The 23,978-nt window shown below is 45.4% G+C and overlaps 1 protein-coding gene across 3 annotated transcripts in view; it reads right to left on the reverse strand.

Annotated features, from left to right (window-relative positions):
• The window catches only part of LOC144770227 (peroxisomal acyl-coenzyme A oxidase 1-like), a 214,853-nt gene that overhangs the window by 93,679 nt on the left and 97,196 nt on the right, over positions 1-23,978 (reverse strand). Inside the window, exon 3 of one of the 3 annotated variants that reach the window (XM_078654562.1) lies at positions 2,643-2,803. The exons of 1 other annotated variant lie outside the window; for it this stretch is intronic. In XM_078654562.1, the coding sequence (XP_078510688.1) occupies positions 2,643-2,803 (161 nt within the window). Of the gene's footprint in view, positions 1-2,642; positions 2,804-9,353; positions 9,515-23,978 lie in introns of all 3 variants that reach the window. One more of the 3 variants, XM_078654561.1, reaches the window with a different exon arrangement.

Consider the following 23,978-nt stretch of genomic DNA (forward strand, 5'->3'; position numbering starts at 1 on the left):
CTTATAGTGGTAGAATGGTTATTTTTCCCAATTAGATTCTTTCTTACTGTAGTTAAAGGCGAGTCAAATCTCATTTTCTTGTACAGCAAAGCTTCTGGATATTCAATCTTTACTGTGCTCTTCACCACCTCACAGTGTATTCCCTTATTTCTTCTTTGATGCCATGGATTTTCCAGATGTTTGTTGATTTACATTCCATTTTCCTGCAGTATGTTGGTCGTTTCTTTTAGCTCACATCAAGATTCCACAGCAACCACAGCACGGAGACCGCCCTACTCGCTGCCACCGACAACATCCACTCCCGCCTCGACCAGGGTGAAACGACAGCCCTCATCTTCCGGGAACCTCTCAACTGCCTTCGACACCATCTCCCACTGCACTCTAGCCACCAGACTCCATGACTCCGTGGCAAGGCCCTCGACTAGATACGCTAATTTCTCACTGGTAGAACTCAGCGAGTCAGATACCCGCCGTACCTCTCGGAACTAACAGAGACCAACTATGGAGTGCCCCGCGGCTCCTCCCTCAATCCCATTCTCTTCAACATCTACATAGTCCCCCTCGCAACCATCATCAGAAACCACGGGCTCAACATAGTCTCCTACTCGGACAAAACCCAGCTCATCCTCTTCCTCCCCAACCAACCCAACATCACCAAACACAACTTCCAACAAAGGATGAAAGCCGTCACCACCTGCATGAAGAACAGCTGCATGAAACTCAACTCAGAGAAAACAGAAGTCCTCATTCTGGGCTCCACCCTTCTGCATGGAATGACTCCTGGTGGCCCCCCCCACCCTCGGAAATCCCCCCCACCCCAACAGACCGGGCATGAAACCTCAGAATCATACTAGACTCATCACTCAAAATGAACTGCCAGATCAACGTCGTATCATTGACCTGCTTCAACATCCTCTGCATGCTTCGAAAATACATTCAGATGTATCCCAATCCAAATCCAGAAACACTGTAGAGTACGCCCTCATCAGTAGTAGACTGGACTACGACAACGCTCTCTATGCCGAAATCAACAAGAAACTCCTTTGCAAACTCCAGACCGTCCAGAACACCGCAGCCAGACTGATTCTCGACATTCCCCCGCCTCACCCACATCACCCCACACCTACGTGATCACCACTGGCTCCCAGTCAAAAGAAGAATAACCTTCAAACTCCTCACCCACGTATACAAGGCCTTTCACAACACCGGATCAACATATCTGAACAACCGACTCTCCTACCACGCACCCAAAAGACACCTCCGATCGGCCGACCTCTCTCTGGCCACCATCCCATGCATCTACAAGACCAGAACAAGAGGAAAATCCTTCTCCTACCTCGCAGCCAAGGCCTTGAACAACATCCCCCTTTGGCAAGCCCCCTCACTGCCCCAGTTCAGGAAGGACCTCAAGACTTGGCTCTTTGGATTACCCCAGAACTCAACTGAGCCGCCCCACTGTCCCAAGCGCCTTGAGACCCTCATGGGTGAGTAGCTGCGCTTTACCAACCCCGATTGAAGTGCAACAGAGGGATTAAAGTATTTATGCATAGTTTCTCTAAGGACAGGTTCAAAATATGCCATTGGAATGAACTATTGGCCCACTCTAAAGAACATACGCAACATGGTGGGAAGCTCCTATTGTTTTTTTCAGCGCATTCTTAACACTCCATTATGTGCCACAGAATAACCCATTCTAGGTAACCAGAGATTTTTTTTCAAGAAAATAAATGTGATTCTACTCCGTGATTGGGATCTGGGCACCCGGAATCTCCCATTAAGCCCTTTGTAGGAACATCTACATTGGAAGAATGCCTCTCCCCACATCTGCATTTACTGTTAGACATCAGTGTTGCTATTATGAATGAATAGACTTTTGCCACACACTGATAAATGTGAGATGGGGTAGAAGACCTAGCTACACATGCTGCTGTGGTTATGCCAGTATGGAAGAGTATGGGCAGGCTTAATGGCTTGTAACTGGGCTTCAGTTAAAGAGATCTCATACAACTGTGTTTGCATTCAGTATTTGTGGGTTTGGACCCTGTGACCTAACAGGTCTGTCCAGAAGTAGACATTCCCTGGGGAACAACAAGTAAGGAAATTGTTCAACCAGCTAAGATGTTAAGCATAAAGGGAGCGCTTCTTAATTCTTCACGTTTCAGCAGCTCCGAAATGTTATACAGAAATGCACAATACGTAAGTTTGAGTCTTTCAGAATACTCCACCCTATACAGTACAATGCTAAGGTCGCTTTTAATTAAGGGTGCAATAACAATGATCTAGAAGGCCCTAATGAACAATTGCCAACATGGTTTGGTAAACCTTAAGGCCAGAAGAAGAATGTGGGAATCAGCTACTAGAGAAGTTAAGCTGCAAGAAGACAGCGATATTAAAGGTCTGATTATTAAACGCAAACAACAAATCATGAAATAAATGTACACACAAAAAAAAACAAAGAAAGAAAAAAAGACAAGGGGTGCATTCCATAGACTGGCTATTTACGTGATGGTGACTTTGTTAATACCCCATGGCCTACCATTCCATCCTGTGACCATTCCATCCTGTGACCCTCCCACCCGCAGTCTCACACCACCAGGTGTCAGCATGACAGAATATTTCACTGTGTATTCACAAGGACTAACCGTGCCCTAACTCCGTCTGGGCGTAGGTACCGATAACAAGCATTGAGGAGGCCAGTGGAAGCCATTTCTCTTGCTGCTCGGGGGTGCACTGATTTATTATGCTGGTGACAAACATGCCGGAATGTAGGTTAAAAGGCTCAGTGAGATTGCCGCGGCACACTCTACGGAAGAGGAAAGAGGGAGAGACTAAGTTACTCAGGATGACAACTTAAAGTCAGAGATATAACACAGCTTAAGCAGTTACCCGCTACTCCAGTGATACCAAAGTATACAGCCTTTATGACAAAGCTAAAATAGAGAAACCTGGAAAGGAGCACCCAATAGTCTATACCAGTCCACTTCAGAGGAATTTAGTAATGCATTGAAGTCAACACATTGCATTGTGAAAAATAATTTGAATTACAAACTGTGTGCTTCATGTCCTGGACGGCAAAGCTTCTGGAATGGCCTGTGCTAGGTTGTTACATTAGAGATGGGGCAAACTCATGGCCTCAGAGAGAAAACAGTCTGTGCCCCTAACTGATGCTGCCTGTTCCCATTTAGTACTCTCTTTCTTTGTCTACTTCCTTTACTCCTATCCCCGCTCAACTAAATCTCTCCCCTTGCCTGCTACACCACCTAGCCCCTGCCCTTTTGTGCCCTTTGACTAAGCACTTCTTCTCCCCTAGGGGAGGAAAGATCCAATATGTATACTCTGGAGTCTCAGCGAACCCGCTGGGAGAGTCTACAGCGCCAAGGAAGCCACTCACAGTAGAGGTATGGTATAGCACCCCTTTGCAAAACACTGCCTCTCCCCTTTTTGGGGAAGGATCCAATATGTAAGCCTTGGAGTCTCAGAGACCCCTCTGAGAGAGTCCACTGAATATAGGGAGCCTCTCGCAACAGAGAAGAGGAAATGATACCACTTTCCCTGGTATCACAGCTTACTGGACTTTGGACGCAGCTTTAACTCGTCTACCAGTTTGTGTCCCCGTCACCCTCCCCCTCCTCTTTCCATGCTGTGTCTCTCACCCGCCCCTCCTCTTTCCCTCCTCCATTCTCTGTCTACTTCTCCTGCTCCTATCCCCTCCCCTGAATCTCTCCTCTTGCCTGCTTTTTCCCTTACGTATATGCCCTGAATCTCTCCTCTTGCCTGCTTTTTCCCTTACGTATATGTCCTTTTTTGTTTGTCTCGACCTTACATGTAACTATCTTTGCCAAGCTCTAATAACTGTGTTACCTTTGTAACGATGTAACCTGCAACTATGGTCTGATACTCATGTAAAGCGCTTGGATACCTCCGAGTCTAGCCAGAGCTATATAATACCTTTAAAATTAAATAACATTTTTAAAAAACACTTCCCGCGCAGCCACAACCTAAACATGGAAAAGATACCCCTTCTGTGTCAGGGTCTAAATGCGGGACCCTGAGCTTACATTTCCTAACATGCTGGTGCCCAAATATCGTACAGCACTCAGGCCTGAATGTGTTACTACCACCTTAAACAACGTCAGGTTTACAACGGAGGATATGGGCAACTCAACATCTGAATATGCTAACTAAGGATAGAAGTACTTTTGAAGCCCAAGTGGTCTACATGACAAAAACTATTATAACTTCATAAGGTTACTCAGTTTTATTCTAGAAAGTCCTAGGGTAATTGCAGAGTTTTTAATTGTTATTAGTGTTACCTACTATGCCTTCCGTCACTCATTGGAATTTGCTCTCCTTGGAGATCTAGTTGGTCCCCAACCTTGATGTCCTCAAGGCGGTAGATCAAGTCTTGGCTGTATTGATTTGGCTCTCAAAGTAGTTGAGTCCAGTCAGGGCTGGCTCTAGGGCGGTGTGACCGGTGCCACCGCACCGGGTGCTGACTCTTCGAGGGGACGCCGTGTTTGGAAGGATTTTATGGTTTAAAAAGCAACTGTTGCCGCATTGCTGGCCTCCTGCAATTTTCATACAACAATAAAAATGTCAGGGTAACTCTGGTGATTCATGTTCTTCCTGGAGATAGAAGGAGTTTTGTCTTGTGGAAGTTTTATCTCATTTTATGGTAGCACAGTGTGTTAATGTGCCTGCTGCAGAGAATGTGTACCATGCCAATCACAAAGTGCAGATAGTTTAAATAGGTCAGTGCTTTTATTAGAGAGATTCTTTGGTTACTAGCAGTGTAGACGTTAAAATCCTAACATGGAACAGTGAGCTAATAACTGTCATTCAAGAGCTGCATGCAAACTGTCAAGGTATAGATTAGAGCATTATGATGTTTTCCTGCGTCTTTCATTATTCGAATGTGTCAAAACTGGTTGATTTCGGTAAAAAAAAATCCTAATTATTAAATGTAAGCTCCAACCCTGGAGTTATGTTTTAAATTCTGAGTCTGTGCCTCTCCAGACCTAGCACTCTTAAACCATACTGTCTGCCAGTATGGATGACATGTTACTCACCTTGTAGTCTTCTAGCTTATGTAACATTTCCTATACACTGATTTATACACATATGATTGATTGTCTATGTGTAATGTATGTGTGTGTGTGATGTTTAAGTGCCCCGACATCCTACACTGGTATAGGTGGCACTATATAACTAATTAAATATATCTGAGAGTGGTTATGGAGACTTGAGGGGGCACTATTAAAAAGGTGGTAGTGAGGGAATCTGTGGGGGGCGTCAAAAAACATTGTTGCACAGGCACCACCAGTGCTAAAGCCGGCCCTGAGTCCAGTGCTAAGAGATGGTGTAGTGTGCGCTACAAGTTGAGTTAGTGAATGCCATTACTGGAGATAGCAAACAATTCAGCCCCTACTGATTAAAACATATACTGCAAAAATGGAAATAATCAGGACACAAAATCCAACTGAGATATACCTGTTTATTTAGAATTTGAAAGGTGTATATACAATCTACTTTGAAAGAAAACAAATTCATTTTTAATCCACCGAGTTATAGAGGATGTAAAGCCAAAGGGGCATTTTTCAAAACCTGACAAAAGGGTGCAGTGCAGTCTAGGAGACAGACTATGTGTGTGGTTCTAAAGGGCTCCTAGAATATTAATTTTAATTCCACCTCCTTATTCCTCAATACCTTCCATTGAGACATCAATAGGGCAGTTTCGCCTGTGTACTGATGATTTCTAATACAAAGAAAACAGTACTAGGATGAGTTTTAGGCACTCACCCTCTCTCACCAGTAAAGCTTACGAGCACAAAACCAAAAGCTACATTTCCTCGCAACACTTTTGGGCACTACAGCTCCTGTATTAGCTTCACAGTTGTTTTTTTGGTTGCTATTCCCCTAAATACACCCACCATCCACCTATAGACCCCTTCTTATCACCCATGGGGGTATCCAGACTTGATCCAGTACTACCTGAAGGACACCAACAAAAGGGACTAACCGGGTCTCAAAGGGGAGAAAAATCCAATGTGTGACTGGTGGGAGAAGTTTTACATAAAGAAAGAAACAGTAAACACGGATAGGCTAAAGGAAAAAAGTTATATTTTTGGTAATGCTCAATCTGCTGGTATCCCAGATCATAAGGTCTCACTGAACTGACTAAGGGAAAAGTGAGTGCATCAGACATTACCACATTATGATGTATGTCCTGGTTGACAGATCCACCACATCAGAATTGTTGAGATTGGTTCATGGCACTAAAAGGAGGATGGAGATGAAGAGTTCTGCAAAGATCACATTTGTCTCCTCAGCTTTTTAACAAGTTTGTAAAACTCTTTGACTATTTCTGAATTAAAAGGACAGGGTGGAACCTGTAGGATGCAGAAACATCGTTTCACTTGCGATCAGGAGGAAGACAAACTCTGAAGAATCACTTCCATTGCATGATGCAATTAACATAATTTGACTGCTACCAAGAAGGCATCTAATTGTTGATAAACTGGAGTCTCCTAATGCTCAGATAGGTCTTTGACTGCCTTCTTGATAGTGCACAAAGGATGGTTGATAGTCACATAAAGCTCACCCCTGATGAGACTAAAGGGCTCATCTCTGGGTGCCTTCCATCCCCTTGGTCGAATGACTGGTGGTGTCAGTGCATGGCAGAGCCATCTGCACTGCTCCTTATGAGAGCAGTTCATCCTGTGCCATAGGTTTCAAGCTATACCTCAATGATGCTCACCAAAGCCGAAAACAGTTTGGGGTTGCTTGATTTTCCTTCTGGAAGGGATTTCACCTGGCAGTTCTGGATGGACTGTTCCCATGAAGGGCAGGGACAGTACTGATGTGCATAAGGTGGGCCTTTCTCTACGGTGGCACAGTGGGTGAAAAACAATGGGTTGCAATGCTACCCCAGTAATTGCCAGTTTGGTAAACAATGTGCAAGCATTCCTCCTCCTACCACCTTTTGTATGATTGACAAACCACAGAGTGGGCATGGCCAGGCAGCGAGAGGAATGCATGTCATGTACAGAAACGTTCCAGCTTTTCTGAAGCTCATTTATCTTGTTTCACACAGTGTCTATTTGGTGACCTGCACAGACTTTTTGTGACTTACTCTGCCGTTTCTTACAAGAAAATGTTTTTCCTATTTTCACTTGCAGTTCTTCATTGTGTATAGGTTAGACAATCCTGTCCCCGATATTCAAATTAAACAGACTCTCTCCTCTCTATGAAAATACCCTTCTCCTCGTCTGTTGAACCCTCCCTGGACACGCAGAGTGCCACAATAACTGTGAAGAGAGGTCTACTGGCTAGGTTGTCGACTTACGGGTCTACTTGGAATTAAACTGTGATACCGAAGATAAAAACATCTTATTAAGTATGTTCTAGACGTAAACAGAGCTCCAGAAAGGAGCAGAGGAATAGGACCAGAGGCTGAGGTGGTTGGATGTGCAAGAGATCTGTTTGAGTACTGAAACAGAGATGAAAATGAAGTACGCAAAGGCTTGCTTTAAAGGAGGTTTACAGAATTTTGTGGAAGCAAATGTAGTTCTCTGCACCCCTTACTGCAGGGTTCTCCAACGAGTAGCTTGTGAGCTACTGGCAGCTGTTCTGTGTGCTGTCCAGCCTAATAAATTAGAAGCTTTGCTTGGCTAAATTAATATTGGTATATCAAAATCTAAAAGGGAGGAACATTTGTGTATTTCCAGAACTCATAAGCTAATGTTTGGTGAAAATTGTTGAATTTGAAAAATATATTTAAAGCTGATATTTGAGTAAAAAATCATGTGCTTTTGGGAGAACGTATTCGCAACATTACCTTGGTGCCTGGGGCATTGTAGCTACGGCTGTTATGTATGACCCATGTAAGGCATTCCACAAAAACAAATCCTTGACAACCATGCCTGATGCACTGACATGATTACAACTGAAAATACTGCATATGGTGGCCAATAATGTAATCTTGTCTGATCACTTGTGGTCATTAGTACAGCATTAATAATATTAGTAGCTTGGGAATAATTCACTTAACATTAGTAACTCTTATTACAGAAAAGGTTGGAGACCCCTGCCCTTATAGAAGCAGAGGGCCTTCCATAGGACCGAGACATGTGCACAAAGCGTCAATCCTTGGTGATTGTACCTCCTCTTTGAGAAGCCCTGCCTTTTCGAATCTCTGGTGTGTGATGGAGGAACATCTAACCAGCTTGTGAAGGTACATAGCATATGAATCAATGTTGATCTTAAAGGTAGCACATGAATGGCATTACAAAAAAGAAGCCATTATGTATATCATTCTATGGCGCTGGACCTTCTAGACCAGCTGTCTCTGGGATGACGAGTCTAACCATTTGTAGCCAGACAGATGGTGAAAAGCAAGGTTACAAGGAAGATTGCCAATGTCAATGGGCAGTCATTCAAAGGTCTCTTTATAATCACTGCAGAATTCATGCTTGTGATCATTCCAGAGAACGAAAACTTACAGCACTTCCCAGCCCAGTTGATACTCACAACTAAACTCATACCTAGATATCCTAGATACCTAGATATCCTGACTTTGATCTCTCACAGGGGTGTATGAGGTATTGGAGTATCGTGAACAATATCACAGAAGAGGTGATGTCTTAACCAGTAATAAACATTCCATAAGGAACAAGACAGCAAAGGGTGGCAGGAGTCAGTACTTGGATCATACTCTGTAAAAGTGAAGCCATTTAAGGCTGATCTCAGAATGCAGGCTACTTACTGATAAAACACACCATTAAGTACCTCGATGACAAGTGCAATGCTGCAGTCATATTTAGGGATATCAACAAACCTATGCGACATACACACATCAACAGGCAGACTCACTGGCATGGATCATGAACACACCTAAGGGAGAAGAAGTTCTGTAATGCAGGCCCCAACATGTTAGGGACACACAGTTTTGAAATGGACTTCTGCATAAGATAAAATAGGGGGTGTGGTGACTTTGTAAGCTGAGCGAGGATCAGACTTCATACAGCCATATGTGTATCCACTGATGAATCACCCCATACGCCTATCTGATCCCCAATGGAAGCATGAAATAAACCTTTACACTTTGTGTACTTGAGATATTTCGTTACGCCTCAGTACTTTGCATATCAATTTAAGCACAGGCCAAGACTCGTCGTATCCCACATCAGGATGCATTCAGACAAATTACTTTTTGCTGTCCCCAATGCAACATGGCTGACACCTCTAAGACACAAGCCTCGCTTAGCCATGACATATTGCAAAATAGAGGTTCCCTTAAATTGAAATAATAGAAAGAGTTTGGTTCCCAGTAAACTTGCTGTAGTTCAACTAACCGTGCCCCATCTCGGTCTGCGCATACGTGCCGATGATCTCCATTTTGAGTGCCAGAGGTAACCACTTCCTCTTCTGCTCGGGTGTGCACTGGTGAATCAGGGTGGGGGTGAACATGCTATTGTGCAGGCCTAGAGGGTCAGTGAGAGAGCCAAAGCCAGCTCTACAGGAAGAACAAAAAAACAAGTGAGAAGAGCTACAGACACTATCGAAAAATCTGCTCAAGGCACCTTACCCCTTGTGTGAGAATCCAGCCTTTGTCTACCATTTCTCATGTGAGTATCTAGTTCTTATTCATTGTGCAAGATGGTGATATCCTACTACCGTGACATACTTTTCTTGTTCGTTTTCCAGTGATTAAGGATATCCTGTAAATTTCCGCTACTACACAAAGGACCTGTCATTCCATACAGAGTTCTATTTTCCATGTCTGCCTACCGTAGGAAGAGCGACTGTATGAAAGACAACAGAGACATGGGTTACTAGAAACTTCCATTTTCTACACCTATCCAGTTACTATTATTTTGCTCTGAGTAATAGGCTGATCTCTTTCCAAGGGAAGGAGTCTTTCCAGTTTTCGGGGGCACACCACTTAATGTTAGAGGACAAAAACCTTCTATTTCAGGTCAACCTTCAATGTTTTAAAAACAGGGTTTCATTGGCTAGGGCTAATTGGAAGGACCTGGGGCCCTGCCCTGCAAAATAGTTTTAAGCTCCTCAATTTGTGGCTTTGGTTTTAATATTCCTGAGGGGCTAGATTCATCTCCAAAAATCTGGAACCACACTGAAGCAATGATTTAGCATAAGACAAGAAGTTTCATTGAATTCCAGTAAGCATACCCATCAAGAGCACACTCAACTTCAGAGAAAATCTGGACATGAACTAGCAAATTATGGTGGAAAATACAGCTACTTCACAGACTGAGGCAGGGTGACCGATAAGGCCAAAAACAGGCCATATTTCTAGTCATATTCTATTACATATAGGCACTTGAGGCCATTAACACTGTAACAGAAAGAGCTGTAGCTAGGGGCTTTGACACATTAAAAAAGCACCCATTTGAAAAGAAGCATTTGCAATGCAATAGGTCTCGCAGTTCTTAGAGTTTGAGCTATTGGCATTGTAAATGGCAATGCCTTTTATTTATGTGTTGGTTTTTAAAACATAAATAAAAGGCATTGTCATTTACAATGCCAATAAGTTAACCCCTTCGACGCTCATGACGAGCTGGGCTCGTCATGAGGTAGCCTCCTCGCACGCTCATGACGAGCCCAGCTCGTCATGAATAATGGGTTTTTTAAAAAACGAGCACAGGGGCAGAATTTCGCTAGCGCTCATGTGGTTAAACTCTCGCAAATGCAAGACCTATTTCATTGCAAATGCTTGTTGATATAGTGCATGCACAGTTTGCAATAAATGTACAGAGCTGCAAAAGCAACACTACAGGCACAGACAGCATACATCAAAGCATGAAAGCGCAAAAGGCAACTCCTAAAAGTAGAGATGTGCACAGACTGGTATCCTGCATATGGCAAACACAAGGCTGATGCATACTGTCACACATACACAGAACCACGTGAAAGAACATGTATCCAGGGCACGCGTTAGGAAAAGCAGTACACACAGGATAACACATACATGCAAGCTTCATCTATAGTATGGAGGGCTACGCACTGTGCAAGGGAAAAAAAAGATATTGTTTCTCATGAAGTTGTACTAGACAATGACTTTGAAATCTCTGCTACTTAGAGACGTTTGGCAACAATCCAGACCCGCACATGGTCTGCTTTTCATGAACATTGTATTAGGAGACGTTGGGCTCAGTTTTATAAGACAGGCAGACTCACGTTCATGACTGAGATACTTGACATTTGCATAAGGATGTTACAAGTCCCTTGTATTAATTGGAATATGTGACAAAGCCGTTAAAGTGTTCATGAATTTTGGTTATTAGTGTGCTTGTGTCAACCCTTGAGGCTACTGTCATGGCTCATGAGGGCATGGATGGTGTTCAGATCTGACTCATACAGTCTCTCACATGCCTGGGTAATACAGTGCAGGTAAATTATGTGCATATTACTATTTGTAAGGATGATCCTCATACAAATCTCTTTGCTTCATTGGCTTTGAATTTATGTTCACAATATAGAACATGCAAGGCAATCTACATCCTTTGAGCACCTAAGGATTTCAGTATGTAAGACAATGAAACACAACGAAGCCAATGAAAGCAAAAGACTTGTGGACACAAAGGAATGACTGGTCCTTACACCCTGTGCTCCGCAAGGAAGTAGTTGGTTGGTTTACATGTTCAAGGGCCGATGGTGCATACATTTGCATTCATCATCACACATGCATACATTTGCGTAATGACTTTGTAGTAGCCCCAATCTAATGACATCTACTTGGGCATACTTCATGACATGGTAGCCAATTAAATTTAAAGTGCACCTCTCCAAGATAGATGTCCATTCCTAAAAAAAAAACGGTTCACAAACAAGCACTTTGTACTTGTTAATGTTAATGTTGTTGTTAATGTTAGAGAGATTTATAGAGCGCACAAATACCCGGAGGTGTCTTGGAGCTAGACCAGAGTAGTACCTGAGACCACGGAGAACAGTGAGATTAGTTTGAAAACATCCAGGTTTTTAATTATTTCCTAAAGGAAAGTAGGGAGTTCTGTCCTCTCAAAGATGCAGGGAGAGCATTCCAGAGTTTTGCTACACAGTAGGCCGTACTTCGGCCTCCCCAGCCAGCAGTGCGGATCTTAGGAACCAGCATCAATCTGGCATTAGTTGATCTTAAGTGCCTACCTGGGTGGTACCATGAGAAAAGATGTTTCAAAGGTACCGGTCCTGCCCCATTCAAGGATTTATGGGCAATGCAGAGTGCTTTAAATTTGGAACGCTGCACCACAGGCAGCCAGTGGAGATTCCGTATCTCTTCTTTAATCGATTGATACTTAGGAATCTTCAATAGTAGCCTGGCTGCAGCATTCTGTACCATCTGGAGCTTCTTAGAATGTTGTTTCTGTAACCCGAGATATAAACCATTACAATAGTCCAGCTTGGGCAGCACCAAAGTAGTCACCACTTTTTTCCTAAGATCTTGAGGAATAAATGGTAGGACCTTTTTAAGTTTCTTCAGCAGGTAGAAAGAAGCTGAAACTGTGGCGTTAATTTGATGTACGTAGGAGAGACCTTTATCTATCAGACCTCCAAGATTTTTGGCCTTCACCACTGGTTCAGGAGTTTGTCCCAGCTCAACTGGCCACCATAGCCCATCCCATTTTGGCTGTAAGTTGCAGAAGGTAACCACTTCGGTCTTATCTGAATTAAGCTTTAAACAGTGTCTTCCCATCCAGAGACTGATTTCCCTCATGCAGCATTGAAACTGTGCTGCTGGGGATAAGGTGTCTTTATGCACCGCAACGACGATCTGAGTATCGTCGGCATAAGATGTCAGTTTGAAACCAAACTGCTGTATTAAAGGTGCGAGTTCGGAGACAGACGTTGAACAACGTAGGGCTCAACGACGAGCCCTGGGGGACCCCCACAAAGTAGTACATAGGGGGTTGCTTGATAGTGATCGAGGGAAACTCTCAGCCTTCTGTTCTTCAAAAAAGATGACAGTAATGAGAGGGCAAGGTCCCTAATCCCCAGACGTTCAAGGCGTGGTAGGATGTCATGATGCACGGTATCAAAGGCCGCTGATAAATCGAGGAGAATCAGGACAGCGGCACCACCCTTATCCATCACTGCCCTGATCTCCTCGGTGGCCTTGATGAGAGCTGTCTCCGTACTATATCTAGAGCGGAAACCAAACTGGGAAGGGTCGAGTAATTCATTCTCCTGGATGAGTTGGTTATTCATAATTTTCTCAACCATCTTGGCGGGAAAAGAAGCCTTGCAATCGGTCGATAATTGCTAGTAGTGGACGGATCTAAATTGGCTTTTTTTTTAGCAAAGGAAGAATGATTGCGTCCTTCCAAACGGTGGGAAAAGTTCCCGATAAGAACATATTGTTAAAAATGTTAGTTAAAATTGGGCTTATCTCCCCTGGAATGCTTTTCAGAACTTTTAGTTATTGCTTACGAGAACCAAGACTGGCAGTAACTGCGCCCGTTTTACTAGCAGCCTTGCTTCTCGTAAGCAAGGACTATAAGTACAAAGTGTGGGTTTACACATCCTTTGCAGGTTTTCAAAACACATTAAAACAACTGGGGACGAGGGAAAGGGATGGGAAGAGCTTCTGATTCCAGGGCAGCTGCTGAGCCTCCGAGAAGGGCATGGTGGGGAACCCCTGGGGCACTCACCAGCCAAACAGAATGCCTGCAACACAACAGGGGGGTGAACGCACCGGAAACCGAACTTACCGAGAAAACGACGTTAAAGCCGAAGATGAAATACTTAATGCAGCAGCTAACCTCATGCCCCTTGTATTGCTTGCCCGACACGCTGCAGGCTCAGGGGGCTCCCATTCCCGGGCTGGTATCAATGGCTGAGGGAAAGGGGTGTCGAGGCCTGGCGGCGGGTCATAAGGGGCCAGACCCACCCGCCCGCACACACCGGGCGAGCGGCGGGGGGGGCAGAGGCGTTTGACGAGCAAAGGGGTGATTACGAGCGAGTAGCTCCCGACTCCTCCATCCGGCTGCTGACACAGAGGGCGGGATCCTCCTGGCTCACAACTTGCTGCCTCCTCCGGGATAGGGCAGGCACAGGCAGGAGTAGGAGCCTGGGAGGAGCGGCCTCGTCACAGGTGGGGGGAGGAAAGCAGGCGCGCTCCCCGAGGCGGGTCAATCCGGAGACGCAGGCTTGCCACATACAGAGTGCTGAGAGAAGCGCTTAGGCATTGAGGTAATTATAAACCGTTGCTAAGTCCGAATTTAGAAAGCTGGGCTAACACACTTGGAACAATGTTTTTCCAAAGGAAGCACCAGGACCGTGAAAGTTGTGTTCTGAATGCAGGAAGACATTGACGGAAAACGTTTAAGATGATTAACGCAAATCATTATTTGAATTAAGCAGTGGATATTATTAGTACAAGAACAAAAAAGCTTTCTCCGTGGAGCCGACAGGGGGGGGCTTGGGGAGGGAGTGAGTGAAAGCACGCGATGCATATCTCCTGTCCTGCGTGCGCATAGACAGGGAGGGAGGGGGAGAGAGGGAGCGAGCTGAGACCTACGCAGCCCAGTGTGTGGGGCTGACATTTACAGCACTTGGAGGCATTCTTGCTTTAGCGTGCACATGGGCTGTCCAGGCGCTCTCGCAAAAGTGAAAGCGTGTCGGAGCGTGAGAGGAGACAGGCGCGCTCACCGCTCATGTCTCCTAAAGCGTATAATGTACAAAACACTATGCGCACATGTCAGGAGAGAAAGCAAATGCAAAATAATATATCGCACTAATGTGGACTAACTGCAGAAAGGCAGGAAAATAAAATAAAAAACACTGCAAGTACGCAGCTCTCCCGCCTTCCTGACCTTGCTGCGTAATGAACAGAGTGTCTTAGGAGCAGAACACGAAACCGAAAGCATGGCGGAGCGCAAGGTACACCACAAGGCAGAGCGCGAGGCAGAGCGAGAGAAAAGAGACGTGCGCGTTCACTGGCCATGTATGCTAAAGCGTGCGTTCACACCCATTGTCTGCAATGGGTTTTTAAGCTCGTGCACATCTAGTGTCCCACTTCGCAGTCTACACAGCAACAATAAGTCACGCTTCGGGAGCATCGCATAGCGCTGCATCGCGCTGCATCGCTAGGCGAGACCTAAAAAGGAATGAGGCAGAAGCACCATGGTGAGGGACAAATGTACGTGCAATCTATCCATAACTCCAGATCTTATACCCCCAACTCCAGATCTTACAGGGAACCTTCAATAAACATGTTCTCACTGGGAGAAGATATTCATAAAGAGGGGTGCAGATTCAAGCAGCAGAACCAAAGCTGAGAATAATCCAAAGGCACAGTCCACTCTCAATAGGTGCCAGATTTGAAACCGCTTTGGCATAAAAAGAAACAGAACTGCCTTTTACCTACAGGAGGGAGAATCGAGGTTCAGAAGATCGGCAACCTATTATTGCCTTTAATAACATTACATTTCTGGCTTTGCCCCCTCACCCGGATCTATATCAATATAAATAACCCATTTACCTAGGTCACAGTCTTTTCTATACATCAAAACACAGGAATCTATTTGAAGCTCCAGATGGATAGCTGGATTTCCAAACATTTGTGTGACTTGGTTTCATATCCCAGGCAATTGGGGGTTTAACCCGCCTTGAGATTTGACCCCTTTTCATGACAGGGGTGCAGGCACTCTAATCCTCGCCTCTGCTTTATATATAGACATGGGTGACCTTTCAATGCAAAGCTGTGGGCTTCATGGCCTTTCCCATCACGTTCATCCCCTAGGTATTTGAAGTTGCATCAGGGTTTAATCCTGTATTCGCATCTTGGGGTCCTCCCCAGTTGGGGGAGGGGTGGAATGTGAGGTGGGGGGTGGTAAAGTGGTAAATGAGGAGCGTCTCTAAGCAGTCCTAATATTTAAGGTTTGGGATGCCATTGTCTTGCTACAGCTGGTTAATAACTTTCTCAATCCCACTCAGGTGATGGGGTTTGTTAAGGATGGGGTCTTTATTATGTGGGATTTAAAGTGAAATTAGGGATAGCTCCACTACAGCTGGAGTAGTGGGCACTTTTATTGTTTTTTGTTGTTGCCGAGAGCACCTGATGGTACAAGTTGTCTTCAGATCATTGTATGGCAGGTACCAGTGGTTCTTACGGTAATAAGAAAAGTAAAGGTGAAAGGAGGCACCCCTGTCTGATTGCGGATTTACCCTCCCTTGGTTTTAGCTGCAGCGCAAGGAAGGCAATCAACCTTTTCTCCTTGCTTAAAATGGCATTCTTTAAGTCAGTGAAGGGTTCTCCAAGTGTGTTGCATAAGTAAAGTGTTCAGCTTTTATTTCTTCCTTCTCAGGATTTGCAGAGCCTATGAAGTCAGGAATTTCTAGCTCAACCGACTCGGACCAACCTGACACCGTCCAATTTGAGAATTACTCTAGGCCAACCAAAGCCTTGGGACATCCTGTTTGTTTCCAGTGTCAATGCCTGGAACACCCACATTACCCATCATTTGCAATTATTTGCTCTAATCTAGACCTCTTTGGAAACAGGCCTTATTTGGCCCCTGTACACTCTACACTGCGCCTGCTAGACTTGTGGGGAGTGAAACATTGTATAGCAACCTTACATCAATTTCAGTTACTCATCTTATGAGCCCTGATGAAGTTCTCATTGTGAGAACGAAGCGCGCTGGCTGACTATAAAACTCCTGTCTCGTGAGAGTTAACCGTTTGAAAATAAAGACTTTCTTTGAAATATCACTATCGAATTTCTGGACTTCATTACTTGGCGCATGCCCAGCCCCTGCTTTGCTTAGGATCTGCTCCACAGAGGCATCACTTGACGGCTATGCCAGGGCTTGCTGCACAAGGACTTCTGATATATCTGAAACTAGCGTGAGGTGCGGAAGAATCAGTCTGCCATTAAAGAAGCTTTGTTTGCCAATTTCTAGCTCCAACTATGCTTTCTTTTAAGACTGTTTTTGAAGTGTTGTAGCAGCATCCCTCAGCAACTGTCTTTACATTTAGGATTTCCCTGCTGCCCAGAGTTTGCGGGGAGGATGCTATGTTAAGATTTGAGTAGATTTTTAAGTATTGATTCATAGTCTTTTCTTTTGGCTGCCTATAGTTAGAGTGCCTATCCTTAGGGTGTGGCTAGCAAGATGGCCAACCGGGTGTGATAAGTTGGAGCTCTGGCCTGCCTGCATTATCCTGTACCATCCTCCCACCCACTGAGGCCCCAGACCACCGAAATGCATCCACACCTCTGGCAAACTCGGATGGCTCGGCTGGGCTGCCGCATCGGTGTGGTGCAGCGAGTGCAGCCGTAGGAGATCCGGACAGCCATGAGCAAGTGAGCCCCTCCTCTGCCCCCAGAGTCAGTTATGATGGAGGCCTTCTATCGGCCGCTGGAGCAGCGGAGGAATAATGGCAGTATCTGACCACGGCCCAACCGGAAGTTAGGGTCGCGTGGCGGCCTTGCAACCTGCCCACAGATGCCGGGGCTCCTGAGGCGCGCTACGGCCTGGGAGAACTGCACCGGCGACCTTCCAAGGGTTGCGACTCACGGACTTTCGGCTGTGGTGCAGGGGCCTGCAGGCTACAGAGACCATGTTGGACGCGGCCCACTACGGGGCGCCTCTTGAATCATCGGAGGCCGGACTAGAGTGGTCAATCCAGCTCCTCTGCGGGGCTCCAACGGTACCAGCCGCTTGACGCTGCTTTGCCCACGAGGTGGCCATGCAGTGTCACCCCCCTCCCCCGGAGCTTGCAGTGAACCCAGAATACCCAAGTGCAAGGTGGAAATACAGGGCGTGCCCCTGGAAGTACGGGGACCATACACCCCCCTCCCAATCCTGAAGGTACTTCACGATTGGTGTGCACAATTCTTCACCACCCCGGAAGAGGTATGGGACTGGCTCGAATTCCATGGTGAGGGAAGTTCCCTTGGCCAGAGTCCAGAGGGCGACGCGAAGTAGCCACAGAGGAGATGCCAAACGCGACAACGCAATTCCCGCAGACAAGGCAGAGAAGGAGATCGACTTCCAGTGTCCGAGTGGTGGTGCAACAAGACTGAACCCTGGACTGGAATTCCAGATGCAGAAGAGATAGGAAGCCTGAGCTTTTGGAGAGGCAGTTACCCCAGCAACATCAGCAGATAGTGGATCAGAAATAGTAGATGGCACGCTTCGGGAGAGATATTTGAAGAAAAAAAAAACAGGTTCCATGTGTTCCATGTGTCCAGAACTTGGACAGACAAGGGCGGAAGGTATGTAGAAGTACAGGGATAATTGGGCAGGACATCCTTCATACTGATTAGTGTCTATGCAACACCTCGCCTTCAACAACCAGGACAGTGCTGAGAGACAAGATGCAAGCTACCCTGGTCCATAAAATAAAAGGGAGCCTGCAGAGATAGAAGGCCTGGAAAAGCAGATCCTGGCCCATGAAAGCTCCCCCGCAGCTCGTACTGATCCCAAAGTTTTGCGTTCCCTCAAGACACTCCGGCGGGAGTACCGAGATATGGCCAGAGGTGAGGCCTGCAGTCACTTATTGGCCATACAGCAGTCTTTCTGATGCAGAGGACAAAGCAGGAAAGTTGCTAGCTTGACTGGGTAGATGGAGGGCGGGTTCTCACTGGATCCACAAAATCATGGACAGTGGGGCCCCCGTCTAGACTGACGTTGCCACTGCGGAGGCCTTTGCTGGCTACTATGCCTCATTCTATAAGGCCCACCAGTTGGTGGATGAGCTTAGTAAAGTTGAATACTTGTCCAGGATGGTCCTACCGGTGATGCCCCCTGAGGATCAAATGGCATTTGATAGCGGTATCACCCTAGAAGAAGTCACAACCACCACTGTCAAACAAAAAACGGGAAATATGTCGGGCTAAATGGCCTCCTGATGGAGTTGTTTTTAGGTTCTCAAATCTGCTAGCCCCTACAGACAATGGAATGCTATCACCGGATCTGCAATGCTCAACCATTGTTGCGATTCATTAACAGGGTAAGCCTGAAACTCACTGCGGCTCCTACCAGCCCATCTCACAGCTAAATATTGACGTAAATGTACTGGCTACTATTCTTGCCTCACGACCCCTGACTGTGATCTTCCTGCTTATCCACAGAGAGTAGTCTGACTTTATAGCAGGTAGGTCTATGAGGCTTTAGCTTCGACACCTACATAACTAGATGTCAGAGGTGGAATTGAGAGGAGACCCCCATATTTTCTTAGCATTAGACATGGAAAAGGTGTTTGATGCCATACATTGGCCTTTTCTCAACGCTTTGCAAGTTTGGTTTCGCCCGCCACTTTTAACAATGGCTCGCCTTGCTCTAGTAGGCCCCTACAACAGCTGTCTGGGTGATTTGGGTCCCTCATGTCCCCTCTCACCATCGAGCTCTAAGCGGCAGTGATTCATTCGCACATAGATATTCGGGAGTTTGAGATTTCAGCAATGACCAGGGAGAAGGAAAATAATCTCTATAAGCTGACATCTTGTTTCTATGTCACTGAACCTGACACTACTATACCCATGATGCTTACCATCTTCGAGACCCACGAGGCTCATTCAGGCTATCATAATAACGGAAATAAGTTGGTGCTTTGCCACTCCTAAACCCCTCTGGACCAACCTGGTCTCCCTTGGGCACTCCAGTTGGTGACCGAATGATTCCAATATTGGGGCGTGTATGTGACGCCACATCAGGAGCAATACTACACCAGAAACTACAGGAGAAAGCTTTTCAGGAAAAGCGGAACGGTGGCCTACGCTGCCCCTCACACTGCTGGGTAGAGCTGCAATGTACAAAATGATTACACTCCCAAAACTATTGTACGCCATGCAGAATACAGACTACCCACTCCCCGGGGCTGTATTGGTTAAGCTGGAGAACGATCTGCGCTCCGTGCTGTGGTGTTGTAAACGCCCTAGATTTGCCCTCTCCACGCTCCGACACAACCCTTACAATAGGAGTATTGCAGTCCTGGATGTTTACGCTTAATACTGGGCAGCGCACCTGGTGGCGGTAAACGATTGGGCGTTCGCCCCTTAGGATTTACACATTGGAACACAACCAATTCACTAGCTGCTCCAATCTCCACTTCCTCTCTGGGCGAAAGGGATTCTACAATTGCTAAAAGGATTTTGAACTTGGGATCTACTGAGGAACTTACATGTAGGGATATCCTGAAAGGGGACAAACTGGTGTCGTTTGCCTCTCTCCGGTGAGAATACTCTATGCACAGCAACCAATTTTTTTAAGTATGCTCAGCTGCGGCATGCCTGGCGGGCAGAGGGCATAAAGACGCTGGACTTACCTGAATCCACCCCACTGGAGGATCGGCTGCTGCAAGAAGAACTGTCTTCCAAGGCCATATTTCTCACGTACAAAAACCTCGAACAATACGCCAGACAGAATGACCAGATTGTCGACCAGACTGTGATAACAGTGGTAAATACAAATAGACGAATGGCTGGGTTAACAATTGCGCCTATCTACTGAGAATGCCGGTACGAGTAACATAGTAAATATCGGTATTTGGAAACTGAATAAACATTTGCTACGGACGGATACAAGATCCACGTTCGTTTTTGGAACAATATTCGAGATTGAATATTCAACATATTTTAACTTCATTTGGACATGGAAACTTTTAATGAATTGCCCTGAGGAAGTCCGTGGTTGATTGAACACAGGACGAAACACGTGTTGGCTAGTGGCAGCTAATTCTGTTCCTCTGAAGAAATGCATAATCGTTGGAATAAAGAAGAAATCTGTGAAGAACATCTTGTCTCTATGAACTTTTTACTTGGAATATGAGCTCAGGATATACCCTATGTTCTGTGGTAACAGTGGTGCCTAGAGTTGGGAGACCTGGGAGGCCACTTTGATGCATCAGAGGGAGGTGGCAATAAAATCCCACCTGCGCTTGATACAACTGAAAATCTTTTAATCGGGTCTATGATAGAGATCGGCTACACCAAATGGGAAGGGCGGCCTCCCTGGCCTATGTCTGATGTGGGGACGAAAGGGGTTCCTACATACACACACTCTGGAGCTGCACGGCCATTCGGACATACTGGACATGGGTGACGAAAGAACTGACTAAGGTGGTGGGTGAAACCATTCCTCTTTACCTGAAGTACATACTTTTGGGAGTGCTGGAAGATGTCAACTTCCCCAGGACACAACTTCTTTTTTGTAATTTAGGGCTGGTAGTTGCCAAGTGAGACATAGCACGCCACTTGGGGGGGGGGTGAGGCACCTGAATCACTGGCATTGCGCGAATGGAACAGAAGAAAGGACTTATACATGGTGGATGAAAGGATCACATACAAAAGTAGGGGATACCAGTGCAGAATTATACAGTTCTGTGGGAGCGGTATGGTATTCATCATTGTGATTTCTTCTGGATATGCTAAAATCATGCAATTTCCCCTTGTGCCTGAATGGGTGGGCGCGGGAGTGCCTCCTACATTGTTTGTTGTTTTATCTTTAGGTGCACGTTCTGCGCTTTATTGCACTGTTTGCTGAAGTTTTTTGGGAAATGCTGACAAACCAAAATAACAAACTAAGACATTTAAAAAAAAGAAGAGAGTCTTGTCTCCTGGAATCAAGAGGTCCAAGTCAATCTGTAAACTGACTGGGCATCATCCGATATACGACTATTGGAAATTCGAGTAAGAACACCAGTTTGCTTCTGGAAATAGTCTATTCAAGATTCTGTGCCACTGGTGCGAGATAAAGTATAACCTCACTCTTTAAAATGCAGACGCCTCCATGGGTAAACAGTTCTTATCTGGCTGGAGGTCTGACTCTTCCTCCATGGCTCTACACCATAAAAATGAAGGCTCTTTTGTCTTTTGCATATATCGGAACGTCAATATACTTAGATCTTTGACTATCATTTAGGCCACTTGTTTTGGCGAGCTGGGAGTTCCTTCTCAGTTAGCACTATTCCCACAATATCCTGCCTAGATTCGATTGAATCTGGCTTTGGTTTTACACGTTTTATTCTATGAAAAGCTAAAATATTGTGTGGGTATGTCCCATAATTCATGCCCGTGTCTGACTGCTACAGACTTAGGGCCTTTGGCTTCGCAGATCAACTCCAAGTGTTGTGACTGCTGATCTTGCAGGTTGCATTGAGTCGTATATGGCATATGGTTAAAAACTTAAAACTCTTTGGTAATTTTTCATTTAATAAAGTATGTGACAATAAAGATCCACATGGTGGTAACCTTTATTAGTCCTTTCATTCCCCCACTCTTGCGCTCTCTCCTATAAAGCTACATTTTCATTCAGCCTTGTTCCCATCCGAACACATGGAATAGCAGGTTTTGTGTGTTGATTATACCAGGGTGAAATGAGGAGCTAAAAAGGCAATTTGAAAGGGCAAGTCAAATTACCAGTCGTCTAGATATAGGGTCTATGTCAGACGGGGAGGAGTTTGAAGAAGAGTAGAAATCAGAATAATATAAATGGCCAGTATCAGATGACTGAGATTGCACAAGTTGTAGAATTATTGCATTTGTTCAATAATTTTCAACTGTTCTATTGACACAATCTTGATCATAACATCCTCTATAAAAACGTAGGACACTTTTCCCAAAAGGTGCGGGCACTTTTAGTCATATGAACAAACAACTACATTTCTGCAATATTCACTAACTCCCACCAGACCCCATTTACTACAGCTGAAGCAGAAGCCTATTTGGGGACATGAAACTCAATTGAAGATAATCGTCATTTGTTATGTTTTCAAAGGGAGCAGAAAAGTTATTACATTTTTTCACCACTCATGTAAGCGCTCAAACCACGTCTTTCACCATCTTGCGTAAGCATACATTCCACATTCGCCACTCCTAGTATGTGCACAGAGCACGCATTCACCATCGCTTCTGAGGGCACACCGTCCACATGCCGCATCATCTGCATTAAACATTAAACTAGGACTGGAAATGAACTACAGTCTGATATCACCGACCCCGAACTGTGCCAGGCACACACTAGTGCCATCACTGTCAGAGCACGGCAATCTCCAGGCAGAGAGCAAAGTCTAGCACAAGTGTGCGAAAGGTGAAGGTAGAGGAAAAGTGTGGAAACACTTCTGATGCTGCCATGTTAACTAACTGAACGTGCAGACAGGATAAGAGGGGCATGGCCACGCTGTCACAATGACTCGGGTCATACAGGTACTATTACAGGCCATTAAAAAAGAAACGAACCCACTAAAGTTCAGAGCTGCTTTAATGTCGGCAGGTGTGTGGAATTTTATGATATCAGAGTGCCATGTAAGATCTTGTGCTTCCAGGAATCACGGAGCGAGTTGCTCCTTGGCACGACCAGGAGACTCCACAGCGCTGCTGCAACGTCAATAAAGCAATTAAGAAGAAATTACGTGTGTGCACTGGAAATACTTTATTCTGGCTTCTGCCAGCACGTACTTTCTGTCAGCATCTATGGAGTGGGACCCAGTCAGGAGAGGCTATTTGCATTTGACGGTGTACCGGATATCTACCTACTACGGAGTTATTATTTACACCATCTTTGATATTTTGAATTGGTCATCTACATTTACAGTATGTACTGTTAAAATATTAAATTCCTGAGTGAGGAATAAGAGTCGGAGACAGTTCATTAGTCCAATAAAAGTGAAACAAACTTTCTCTCATGTCATTCCTGCTGAAAACTACCTTTCCACTGGTCCATCTTCTGCTTTCAATCACTTCTCACTCTCCTGGCTGAAGCTAAATCTTTCCACCCGGTCCTTCACATTCACATCTAAACCATTTTTAGGTCTCGCAGACCTAGCGCTGGGGCGCGAATGCCCTCCTCGCTCTGCGAGGCTTATTGTGATCAATACACTTTCAGAAGGTTACTTGAAGCCATGCCAATCTTTTTGATTCGCAGGCGTCATCCTCCATGCTAAACGCTGGCTCACGATTGAAAGGGAGGTTTCTTAGTCCCTCCTTGTTACTGCCCTGTTCACTTTTGGACCCGCCC

This window comes from Lissotriton helveticus, chromosome 7 (assembly GCF_964261635.1).
Source record: "Lissotriton helveticus chromosome 7, aLisHel1.1, whole genome shotgun sequence".
In the NCBI taxonomy this organism is placed as follows: domain Eukaryota; kingdom Metazoa; phylum Chordata; class Amphibia; order Caudata; family Salamandridae; genus Lissotriton; species Lissotriton helveticus.